At 35.0% G+C, this 12,526-nt stretch overlaps 1 protein-coding gene across 4 annotated transcripts; it reads left to right on the top strand.

The window, feature by feature from the left end:
* The first annotated feature begins 483 nt into the window (after positions 1-483).
* On the top strand, positions 484-12,526 carry LOC110108658 (protein argonaute 4B). Of its 4 annotated transcripts, none has more exons than XM_020839387.2 (23): positions 484-628; positions 2,364-2,622; positions 2,709-2,914; positions 3,034-3,249; positions 3,342-3,478; positions 3,552-3,649; positions 3,771-3,862; positions 4,216-4,372; positions 4,526-4,642; positions 4,716-4,823; positions 4,926-4,988; positions 5,077-5,190; positions 5,308-5,473; positions 5,557-5,669; positions 5,773-5,910; positions 6,116-6,243; positions 6,426-6,491; positions 6,680-6,743; positions 6,845-6,959; positions 7,068-7,141; positions 7,328-7,422; positions 7,515-7,546; positions 11,957-12,526. In XM_020839387.2, the coding sequence occupies exons 2-23, from the start codon at positions 2,380-2,382 to the stop codon at positions 12,130-12,132; spliced, it is 2,718 nt and encodes a 905-aa protein (XP_020695046.1). In that variant the 5' UTR covers positions 484-628; positions 2,364-2,379; the 3' UTR covers positions 12,133-12,526. The 4 variants fall into 4 exon arrangements, with proteins under 4 accessions (XP_020695046.1, XP_020695045.1, XP_020695048.1 ...); XM_020839386.2 differs by having other exon boundaries at positions 498-628; positions 2,360-2,622; XM_020839389.2 differs by having other exon boundaries at positions 565-718.

Raw genomic sequence — 12,526 nt, 5'->3', positions numbered from 1 at the left:
ATATCGCAGCGTAAATATGGCTTTAAAATCTCAAATAAGAAAAAAATAAATTTAAAACTACGAAACTACCCTTCAATGCGTATGCTTCGTTTATTACGCCGTCTTTGACGCATCTAACGGCGGCCGGGGAATTACCCGCGCAGTAGAAATCGCTAAGACTCATGCGGAGATTAGAAGAAAAAAATAAATTATTTTGATATTATTAAATTTGCTTTAAAATGAATAAAATATTAGTTTTAAATTAATTTTAATAATTTTTATCTTATAATCGCACAGGGCCTAAACACAAGGGTTTTAATTGGAAATTAACGTAGCCCGTATGCAAGGAAGCGCTGCTTCGAACTTCCCGCATGCGACTAAACTAACTGCCTTTTGTGCAGCCGCAAAATCACCCAGGAAACCGGAGACTGGATTCTGACCGGCTGAGGTGGACGGTGGATCTGTATTTCCTTATGGAGTCCCATGCCACGCGTCGCGTGGAAGTGCTTCGAACGAGCTGGTTCACGTTAAGCATGAGGGTAAATAATGAGCGCTTACGCTTTGATTTGGAGTAGAAAAGAGCGAGTGAGGTGGGCCGCTGTATTGTTGCAGAGCTTGTGGGAAGTAGGGGTTTGATTTCCGCTTCTGGGTGAGATTGCATGCGCCCTCTTAAACGCTTTCTAGGGTTTTTCTACTTCTCTTCTAGATTTTCCAAAAGAGAAGAAGTTTTCTTGTAGAGGTATTTTTCTTATTTTGGGGTGCGATCTCGATTTGTAGTAGATATTTTTTAGGGTTTAGGAGAGGTTCTTGGCATTTTGTTTGCTCGTGGTGTGGTGTGTTGATTTTGAGTGCAAGTGATTCTATTCGAGGTCTGTGAAGTAAATTTGAAGCAGTACTGCAGGATGAGAGGATCATAATATCTTTGCGTTTGATTTTAGATATTCGTCATATTTCTGTGTGATATGATGGATTTATTTTTGTTTTCGTGCATGCTATGTTCTTTTTTTCTTTTTTTTACCTCGGGTTATACTTTTTTTGTTCTCTTTAATGCTCTTTTATGCACTTTTGAGTGATTTTTTACTGCATTATTTACTTATTGGTGGCTTAGGAAATAGGCCTTCCTTGATACATAAACATTTATATTTTGTTCTGCACTTTTGTGTGATTTGTTACTTCATTTTTTATGTTTTGGTGGCTTTTGAAATAGACGTCTCTTGATGCATGAAATGCCTATTTTGGCAGTATTTTTTTTCGTTGTAATGAAGCCTGCATCGCCGCTTCTTTTTTCGTTCTGTGAATATTTAGTCGATGTTTATTATTGAAGTTCCTTACCTTCGATTTTTTTAGGGTTCAGAAGAAAAAGAGTGAAGTATAGATTATAGATTATGCCTTTGTTCATCTCTAAGTAATATTTTCTATGTTAAAAAGGGATTCGAATCTTAATCAGGGAGACAAACAAACCCTAAACCAGCAAATTTCTTGGTTTCTTTATCCCTCATTGTTGTTGGAGAGAGTCATAATCCATTACAATCTTAGTGGCCTGCTTATCTCGTCGTTGGTGCTTGTTTAACTAATTTATTACTTAAGATTCCTGAATTAGTACTCGAGCTTGTTAAATGAGAATGCGACATTATCTGCTTAAGGCCATGTTTTTGGTTCTCATCCATCAATCTACATTCCTATATTTGTTAGTTACCAGCCCTATTTTCTATATTTGTTTTTGGCAAGGGTTCGGCCATGCAGCTTTTCTGTTGTATTTATTGGAGTCTATGTAATTGTAACATACTCATATATCTTGATTCCATTTGTGCAAAGGGGACTTCATTATGGTGTTTCTAAGCAGCAGACACTGCAGTTTCCTAGGCATGCAATATTAACTTTGTTTTTTGGCTGCAACGTACAAAATGTTTTAAAGGTCACCATGCTACAGATGGTTGTAGAATGACAAGTGGATTCTTTTCAGATGAACTCCTGTCATATTGATAATAATAAAGAATATTTTTGGTGATTTTAGGTAATGTGTCTATTTTATTTTAAACACCGAGAGCTCAAAATCTGAGATAAGAAGTTTCTTTTACTTGTATGTGTAATTTAAGTTTTTCACTGTTCATATTCATTTGATGGACTCAAGATGAATAAACAGTTTAATGATTTGTTGTAGTTTATTGATGTACGAGGATTGAGTCACTTAATGTTGTTATAACCCGTTTTTTTAGTTTCCTTTGACATGTTAAACGGTTCTTATGATTCTATTTCACTTAACTGGACTCGTTCCAGTTTTGGATAATGTGCATCTTATCTTTTTTGTTACTTTCTACCAATGTACAACTCTCTTATTTGCATAAAGCAAACTTCTTATACCTCCCTACCTTTCTTCTAGTCAGATTACTTGTTTAAGAAATGGAAAATCAAAATTCTGCAAAAGAGGAGGTGGATGAACTCCCTCTTCCTCCTCCTGTTGTGCCATCCAATGTAGCTCCTATTAAAGTTCAGAATGACATTCCTTCGAGTGAGCCCTTGAAGAAGAAAAGGGTACCAATGTCTCGGCCTGGTTTTGCTCGGAAAGGCCAGCCCATATCTCTGTTAACAAATCACTTCAAAGTTTCTACTCGGAATGTTGATGATTTCTTCTTTCACTACAGTGTATGCTGCCAACTCTGCATTTTTGTTATATTTTTCTTATCTGTTCAAATGCTATGATAGGATTGATTATTTTGTATTGATTGTAGGTTAACCTAAAATATGAAGACGATAGACCTGTGGATGGGAAGGGAATTGGTAGAAAGGTGGTAGATAAGATGCAACAAACTTATGATACTGAGCTCGGAAAGAAGGGCCTAGCTTATGATGGCGAAAAGACTTTGTTCACAATTGGCCCTCTTCCCCAGATCAAGAATGAGTTCACTGTCATACTTGATGATATGCCTTCAAAGAGGTAAATTTATTTATAATGTTTCATTTTACTTGCACGATTTCCCATGTCATGCCTTTCACGTTTAAACTAATTGTATGCTTCTCTTCTCTATTTTTTTCTGTCAACATTTGATTGTACAGAAATGGTAGTCCTGGTGGAAATGATAGTCCTGGTGAAGGAGAGCGTAAGCGTGCTAGGCGCTCCTATAATGCAAAGACTATCAAAGTTGAGCTTAGCTTTGCAGCTAAAATCCCAATGCAATCCATTGCGCTGGCCTTGAAGGGCCAAGAGACTGAAAACACGCAGGAAGCATTACGAGTACTTGATATTATTCTACGACAACATGCTGCCAAGCAGTATGCATACCAATTTCCCCACATTATTTCCTTGAATTATCTTGGAATTGTTGAAATAGTAGGGTAATCTTGTTAATAATATTTTTATGTAGGGGTTGCCTGCTTGTACGCCAATCATTTTTTCACGATAAGCCATCCAATTATACAGATTTGGGTGGTGGAGTTATGGGATGCAGGGGGTTTCACTCAAGTTTCCGCCCTGTTCAAGGCGGCCTGTCCCTAAATATTGGTATGCTCTTAACTTGCTGATGGTGCTATGCAGAATAAATCGTCATGATATTATTTTTAAATTTGTTTTGCAGATGTGTCTACTACAATGATTGTAAGACCTGGGCCTGTTGTTGATTTCCTTATTGCGAATCAAAATGTGAGGGACCCATTTCAAATTGACTGGGCAAAAGTGAGTGAAGATAATTATCATTTTTTTCTTGTAGCTATACTTGTATTATTAATATTGATACATGAGGTAATCACATGTTATTATGAAGTACACAAATTGGTGAACTTGTTTTTTCACGCAGGGAAAGCGGATGCTAAAAAATTTGCGAGTGAAGGTTGGAAACTTAGAATACAAGATAGTTGGTTTAAGCGATTTACCATGTGATCAGCAGATGTACGTTTTCTTATTTCTTTATGTAAGATGGCCTTTTTAATGATGCTATGATTTGTATTGGGCATCCTACCCTTTAATGTTTATGTTCTCTGATGTGGTATTTTTCTGTACAATCAACATATTTCTACAAGTTGATATGATATATAGTACTTTTTTCCAAAAAAATTGAATTGTGATATGCCCCATGTTTTATCCTTTTTTAAAGTACTTTTTCCTTTTTTTAAAGTACTTTTTAGCGGTACAACTGATTTATAAATCCCAATTTCTCCTTTTCTTGTCTTTAACTCGTAATTCATTAGATGTTTCATTGATGTATTCAACAAATATTTAATCATTAAAATTTGTTACCCCAGGTTTACTCTTAGGCAGAAAGGTGATGGGGACAACGCCATGGAGATTACTGTACATGAATATTTTGTGAGACATCGGGGGATACCATTGAGTTATTCTGGTGGACTCCCTTGCATTAATGTTGGAAAGCCAAAACGACCAACATATTTCCCCATTGAGGTCTTTTTCATTTTCTCGCTGTGCTTGCGGTTTCTTTCCTACTTTTTTTGTTTTAGTCCTTAATTTTTTGCATGATTTTATCTTCTAATCCTTACATTACACAATCTGTTCGTACCATTTCTATAGAATTAAAAATTTTACTTTATGCACTAGCTTTGCAATCTGGTCTCTCTGCAAAGATACACAAAAGCATTGACAGTTATTCAGCGGTCAGCTCTTGTTGAAAAATCAAGGCAAAAGCCTCAAGAAAGAATGTCATCTTTAAATAATGTGGGTTTCTAAGAGCCTCAACTTCGAGTTCTAGTGTGTTATATGCATTCATTGACACATTTTTTCTTGATAGGCTTTGAAATACAGTAATTATGATGCTGACCCTATGTTGAAAGCATGTGGAATTTCTATCAACACCAACTTTACCCAAGTTGATGGTCGTGTGTTGCAGGCTCCCAAGGTTTGCACGTTCATCATAATTTGCTGCATTTTTTTTTTGTTCACATTCAACTTAAAATGCAATTCATCTCTTCTTAAATAAATTTGCTCTTCTTTTCTATAGTTGAAGGTTGGAAATGGTGAAGATTTTCTACCCAGAAATGGTCGATGGAATTTCAATAATAAGGTTTTCTTAAGTGCATATTTTATACTGTAATTCCTTATTTTTTATAATCCATCTTGTTTCTTTATCACAGTTTTATTTATTTCTCTAGAAATTAATGGCCCCTACCAAAGTAGAGCGATGGGCTGTTGTCAACTTTTCTGCTCGTTGTGATATTAACAATCTCATAAGGGACCTTATCAAATGCGGAAATATGAAAGGAGTTGTATGTTTTCTAAATGTTATTTTCACGCATCTATTCATATTGTTGATTTGCTTCATAAGCATCATTTCTTGCATTCATCAATTTGCAAAATACCTTTTTTTCCTATTGCTTTGGCAGCTTGTTGAACAGCCATTTGATGTTTTTGAAGAGAGTCCTTCCATGAGGAGGGCCCCTCCTCCTACAAGAGTGGATGACATGTTTGAACAAATTAGAACCAAACTTCCTGGTGTGCCAAAGTTTCTTCTTTGCCTTTTGTCTGAGAGAAAAAATTCTGACGTCTATGGTTCGGTTCTCACAAACCTTTAAAGGTATATGATGTTTTCCACTGTGGAACTATCTGATAGGTGAATGCTATCTAATTGTTAGGACCGTGGAAGCGTAAATGCCTTGCAGAGTTTGGAATTGTAACACAATGCATTGCGCCCATTAGAGTTAATGATCAATATTTGACAAATGTGCTGTTAAAGATTAATGCAAAGGTGGGCCTTTTGATAGTTGCATTGAATTTAGTTATCTGTTATTGTGTGGATGATTCTTTTTCTTTTTTTTTTTAACAATTTTGATTAATTTTTCAATTTTCAGCTTGGTGGCTTAAACTCACAATTACAAATAGAAAATACTCCTGCTATTCCAATCATCTCAAGGGCTGCAACAATTATTTTAGGAATGGATGTCTCGCATGGTTCTCCAGGACGATCTGATGTGCCTTCAATTGCTGCAGTAATTTTCTTAATTCAGCTTTCAAGTTATTTTTGCTGATAATCTTATACTTTTGCTCTTGAAAATTGTTGATAAATTTTAAAGTTAGAAAAGTGTAATCTTAAATAATGTTTTATAAATTTTTTGCTCTACTTAACATGTTTTTGATCTTAGTTCTTGCACACTGATGTTCAACATCTGCTTTTCTTGCCACTCATCATGATAGGTTGTTAGTTCAAGGCAGTGGCCATTGATTTCGAAGTATAGGGCATCAGTAAGGACGCAATCATCCAAGGTTGAAATGATTGATTCCTTATTTAAACCAACAGCAGAAGATGATGATGGTATAATTAGGCAAGTATCTTTGGTCATCGTTGGCTCACTGTGATACATTTTTTCTTATTTTGATAGTAAAGGATATGTTTTATTAGCCTGCTGGTCTTGATCTAGCTTGTATGCCTTTCCTTGTGGTTAAAGGTTTGTCTATATTTTTATTGTCTGTTAAAGCCTGTGAATTGATGTGTTATTTAATCTAGGGAGTTGCTTATTGATTTCTATACAAGTTCTGGGAAGAGAAAGCCAGATCAAATAATTATTTTCAGGTAAAATAATATTTTAATATAAACTTTTTCTAATTATTTTGCTCACAATTTTGAAATTTTTATTTTGGTTTTATTTGTCACAATTCTTTTTCATGCTTTCCGTTACACATTAACCTTTATTTTATTTTATTTTATTTTATTTTTTCTGTTACACATTAACGTTTAACATTGCATTGTGTATTGATTAGGGATGGAGTGAGTGAGTCTCAATTCAATCAGGTTTTGAACATCGAGTTGGATAAAATTATTGAGGTGACCCTGTTAGCAATAGATAAAAGTGATAGTTCCATGAAAAATTTAATGTAGAATGTTTATTTGGATAACTTTTGCTGAAGTCCTTTTTATGAATGTAGGCTTGCAAGTTTCTTGATGAACAGTGGTCCCCTAAGCTTACGTTGATGATTGCGCAGAAAAACCACCATACAAAATTTTTTCAGTCTGGTGGCTCTCCTGACAATGTTCCACCGGGTACATTCTTATTTTATTTTTTTTTATCAAATTAATAGCTGAAAAGTTCCTCAATTCTGTCTTACTGTTCTTTCCTTCTGACATGAGAATGAACCATACAATCTGTAGGGACTGTAGTTGACAAACAAGTTTGTCATCCCAAAAATTATGACTTCTACATGTGCTCACATGCTGGAATGATTGTAAGAGCTAAAGATTTATTGGATATTTGCTCCTTTAATCTCTATATTTATCATGTTTCTTGTTGATTTGCTTTGTTTGAATATTATCTGATTTTTGGCATTTATTAGGAGTTGATTGTTATCTTCACTTTAATCATTCCCTATTGAAGTAGCTTATAGTTTTTTTTTTCTTGATTTATTTTATAGGGTACTAGCAGGCCTACTCACTATCATGTCTTGTTAGATGAAAATGGTTTCAGTCCTGATGATCTTCAAGAGCTTGTCCATTCACTTTCTTATGTGTAAGTTGTGCAAGTTTTTATTGAGTATTATATTTGTATGGAATTTAGTTTAAATTTGACTCTGAATTTACTCTTTTTAATGACAATATCAGATATCAAAGGAGCACAACTGCAATATCTGTAGGTATGTTCATATTTTTTTCAGCGGCTTTTGGGCATTCTTTTTATAAGGAACCATTCAATTATTTTCTGGCTGAAATATTTTCTTCATAACTTACAAAAACTTTGTCACAAGTACTTGATCTTGTGTCCAAACCAATTCCCAATTTTCCTGGTTTAAATTTGCTGCTTCATTCTCTGTTTTAAATTATTGCCTCATTTGAAATGATAGATCATCGTGCTCTTGTTTTAACTGATAGGTTTTTTAATCTGTTTCAAAATTTTAAACCCTAGACTTCAAATAAAGGGCCTGAAGACTTAACGGGAGCTCCACTGTATTTTCACATCAGGCAATTTTGTGTATTCTTTATTTAGTTTAACAATAAAATTGTACACTCTAAAAGTTAATGTCTATTTTAGTTTTAGTTTGGAATTGAAATGCATTAGCTTTGTCACTATCAAACCTTGGGAAAAGCAAATTGTGCATTTTGAACTGCCTCTTATTGCACCAGCCAAGCGTCCCTTCTGTAGACATATTCATGGCGGATTGTTTCAATGTTTTTGCACCAACTACAAGAGTTTAACTCGTTTATTGTCTAATTTGGCTGGTTGTAAATTGAGGGATTTTGAGAAGGTTTGTGGATATTGATATTAGGTGTCTACCTACATCATAATATATTGATGGATTTAATAAATCTATTTGTTTTAAAAAAATTGATTTATAAATTCATGCAAACAAACGAGGCGTAAGAATTTCTTTTTTAGCTAACTACTTTTTTTTAAATAGAAATAATTGCTAATTTATAGCTAATTCCTACTGAATTCATGCAAGACACTAGAAAGTATGCTCCATTGCTTTCTGCATGTACAAATTGTATGAAAATTTTCAATGTGCGTAAATCTTCCTTAACACGTGAATGAATTGTGTTGGTGTTGCATTGTAACTCCATTGCTTTCTGCATGTACAAATTTTATGAAACTTTTCAATGTGCGTAAATCTTCCTTAACACGTGAATAAATTGTGTTGGTGTTGCATTGTAGTAACCATCAGATAGGATGGTTACTCTTCTGCCTTCCTATTAATCAATTTTTTATTGAATTATTATTCTTATTTTATTTTAACTCATGCTCGAAAGCTGACTATTGTTTAACTGCGGTTTATTCAATTTAACCGTGTTTCTGTTGGCATGTTATCATTTTATTGAAAGCCTCTTCCATCCTTCAACACCCACGTTTTCTCTAGTTTTATTGAGGGTTCTATTTGATTGCGTAGAGGTTGAAAAATCCTAGTTCCATCATTATCTTGGGTGTAATTAGAAATTAAGATTGCTTTGGAGCTTTATATACTCTAGTAAAGCTCCATCAAATGCACTGATTTTCTTTTTCACTCATCAAAACGAGTGCATAAACAAGAGAAATGTTTTTGGCACTAGTCATCACATTTCAACTCCCATCTTTTAGTGTTTGTTTAGCTTTGGACATTTTTTAGGTGGTTTGACCAAGTATTTTCCCATTTCTGTTGGATTACTGACATCAAGGATCAGCTTTAAGCCCATATCTTTTTGCTTTAGTCATGGATGTTCTCACTAGAGATTTGCAAGAGGCATCTTGTTGTATGCTTTTTCTGATGATATTCTTCTTGTTGGTAAGACTAGAGAGGGAGTTGAAGCTAAGCTTGACTTATGGAGGTTAATCTTAGAGTCTAAAAGTTTTCGCTTGAGTAGATCTAAAACTGAATATATGTTGTGTAATTTTAGTAGTAATAGATCTTGTGGAGTGATTTTGACTTTGGGCGATCAAGTCAATATAGAGTACACATTTTAGCTATCTTGGGTCTATTGTTCAAAGTGATGGTGAAATTGATGTGAATATTATTAGCAAAATTCAGGTTGGATGGTTGAGGGGGAGGAATGCATTAGGCTTGTTGTGTGATAGAGAAGGCCCCCACAAACTTGAGGGAAAATTCTATAAGATGGTGGTGTGATCCATAATGCTTTATGGTGCAGAATGTAGGTCATTAAAAGAGAAGCATAATATTAAGTTAAGTGTTGTAGAGATGAGGATGCTTAGGTGGATGAGTGGCTTTTCTCTTAGAGACAAGATACGAAATAAGCATATACATGAAAAGGTTGGAGTACCTCATTTGGAACTTAAGATTAGAGAGAGTCGCCTTAGATAATTTGGTCACATAAATGGCGGCCTCCTGATGACCCAATTAGAAAAATAGATTTATTAGATTTGGTTTTTGTTAAGAAAGGTAAAGGTAGACCTAAAAAGACCTTTCTTTACTAGATTTAACATAAAATTTTACTCTTCAAATGACAATGGAGAAAAAATATTCGTGTAGGCGACCCCACGTAGTGGGATAAAGGCTTGATGACCCCACGTAGTGGGATAAAGGCTTGATGGGATAAAGGCTTGATGATGTTATTGTTGTAGCTTGGGCATTTTTTTTTTCTTGGGGAAAAAAATGAGGGAAATGCCCAATTTCCATCGAGAGGTGTTTACATGAAAAGCTGTGGGGGCTGGAATGAAAACACTGTACAAGTCACAAAATCTGGGTTTGGGCAAAGACTACTATAATATGAGTTTTTGGTAAAGCGCATAAAGAAAAAATACTATATTATCCCACATTTTTTTTCATTGTGTCACCAATCCCCGTAGGAATTGGCAAGAGAAGTGAGCAAAATCCAATTACCATCCTTGATAATGCAATTGATTTTAGAGTTTACTGAGAACCTGAGAACATTATCGTAGCTTGGGCCCAACCATTCAAATAAGGTTTTGCTTTCCACACAGGGGTCATGGAAAAGAGAAAAGGAAGAACTATTGTCAACTAGATTGGAAATATGAAGTCTCATGCAATAAGCAGCAAGCTAGAGGTCCCTCCAGAAATTGGACATTCTATTAGCATTAATTTACATGGCCATATAAGCTTCCAACATAGAGAGTTTGATTTAGAGATTGAGAAATTTCAGAATTAAACCTACCAACCACCAAAAAATTATCTGGAAAGAGAGGTTGAGTGATAGAGATATGGTTGTTGATTAGAGGATGAAATCTACCTTCAAGAGCTCTTTTTTGTGAAAAGAGAAAATATTCATTGTCATAGTGAAATAAAAGAAGTGAGTGGGCATCCTAATCTTAAGTTAGATGATTTAATTAGCCATCTTTTTACTCATTAAGAAACAATGGAGAAAGACACATTATAAACAGAGGCCTTGATCTCTCACAAAATCCTTGGTATTCCTTTTGAAGAAAGCCTGTCTAGAATAGAGGCTTTATTTGCATTGTAGACGAAACCCTAATCTAGTTATGCTTGACCACTTCTAGCATCAAGCTAGAGCTAAATAAGTGATGGGCAACATGGATGAATAGAGGCGTACCATTATTTCAAGCATGAGTGAAATTTTTTGAATCAAAGCCATCTAGCCATTGAGATTTGTCGGCTCAGACACCATATAAAGAGTTCATGATTTAAACTTCAAGGATTGGGTCCATCAGACTCAAATCCAAAGTTGAAGGGATTGTATTTACAATTGGAATATCCAAAATCAATATTGAAGCTTGTTTGCCATTGTTAAAATGGGAGTAGAAGAAGTTTGAAATTTCCCTAGCCTTGATAACTTGGGAGGGTAACTAAATCAGAGGGAGTGGAAAGCTCTTTAATGGTGTTAGCATTCCTCAATTCCTTGATGGAATTATATAGGAATTTAGCCTTGTATTCCACTCACATGCTTTTACAATGATATATAATTGTGTATTATCATTTGATACATTTTCCTTCAGCATTTGATTGAGTATTGGAGAATGACCTATCTAATACTCAATTAAATGCTGAAAGACAATTTATCAATGATCGATATGCCATTATGTTAACTAAAGGACTTTATAAGAGGAAGCGAGTAATTTGTCAAGTTGATTGTTGAGCCAGGTAAAAAGAACAGTCCCAGGGTTAGGCAGGTCAATGAAAAATATGCTGAAGATGCAGCCATTTAAGTCAGCAAGTTTACTTTAAGTGTAGTGTAGAGTTAACTCTAGACTTCTCATTGCAAAGAAAAGATTACAGTTAACATTCTCCCATAACAATCTAGATAGAGCTTGCACAGAAAGTAATAAGCTTTTAAGTAAAAGAAACCTTCTTCAAGTTCCTTTTGATCGAGAGATTCTTCCCCCAGTTGAGCATTGGAAATAGTTGCAATCACTTTCATATGGAAAGAGCCTAAACGTTCTATTTTGAAATTGCTTTGTAAAGTAATTTATGGCAGCAGATGCTGGTCAAATACCTCAGATGAAGGTTCCTGCTAAATATAACATATCATAGGAGCAATATCTTAATGGATATTCTGTGTTTCTATATCAATTATATAATAATATTGATGATGCTGATGATTAATATCTTCTACTAATACTTTTGTGCATTTCTTTTAATCAGTGGCGCCCATATGTTACGCCCATCTTGCGGCAGCGCAAGTTGGCCAATTCATGAAATTCGAGGACAAGTCTGAAACATCTTCGAGCCAAGGGGGGATGACTGCCGCTGGTGCGGCGCCCGTACCTGAACTCCCACGCCTCCATGAGAATGTTAGGAGTTCAATGTTCTTTTGCTAGGAAGAGCGCGGTTCACATTACTTCAGTTGCCACCTATAATTTGATGCGTGCTTTGGCACGTTTCTCAGGAACTTGTGCAGGAGATTGTTTTAGTTGTATTTTGTTTGGAACAATCTCGACTTACTTACCCTTCGGCCCGCACAGTGGGGGTAATGAACAGCTTTATCTCATCAGTTAGTTGTCACGAAACTAGTTTATTCTGCTAATGACTTCTATCTAGTACAGTAGCTTATTTTTTGGACTCGTTGAGTTACTGTATTTTTAGCTAGTAGTTTTGCTATCAGATAGATCTTATGATGTTTAGCACTGTCTTAAACTTACGGATGAACTTAACGGGAAATGTTGAAACTAAATCTTCAAAATTAAGCATTGTGAATGACATGGTTTTGTACAA

This window comes from Dendrobium catenatum, unplaced genomic scaffold (assembly GCF_001605985.2).
Source record: "Dendrobium catenatum unplaced genomic scaffold, ASM160598v2 fragScaff_scaffold_54, whole genome shotgun sequence".
In the NCBI taxonomy this organism is placed as follows: Eukaryota; Viridiplantae; Streptophyta; class Magnoliopsida; order Asparagales; family Orchidaceae; genus Dendrobium; species Dendrobium catenatum.
Note: the sequence above shows the minus strand (reverse complement) of the source record. Positions and strands in the feature narration are given on the sequence as shown.

Bases quoted from the DNA above. Each gene is read 5' to 3' on its own strand.
- LOC110108658 (XM_020839387.2), top strand. From the start codon at position 2,380: ATGGAAAATCAAAATTCTGCAAAAGAGGAGGTGGATGAACTCCCTCTT. The intron at 3,479-3,551 runs GTATGCTCTTAA...TTTGTTTTGCAG, and splicing joins CGGCCTGTCCCTAAATATTG to ATGTGTCTACTACAATGATT. The intron at 5,474-5,556 runs GTTCGGTTCTCA...TCTAATTGTTAG, and splicing joins AAAAAATTCTGACGTCTATG to GACCGTGGAAGCGTAAATGC.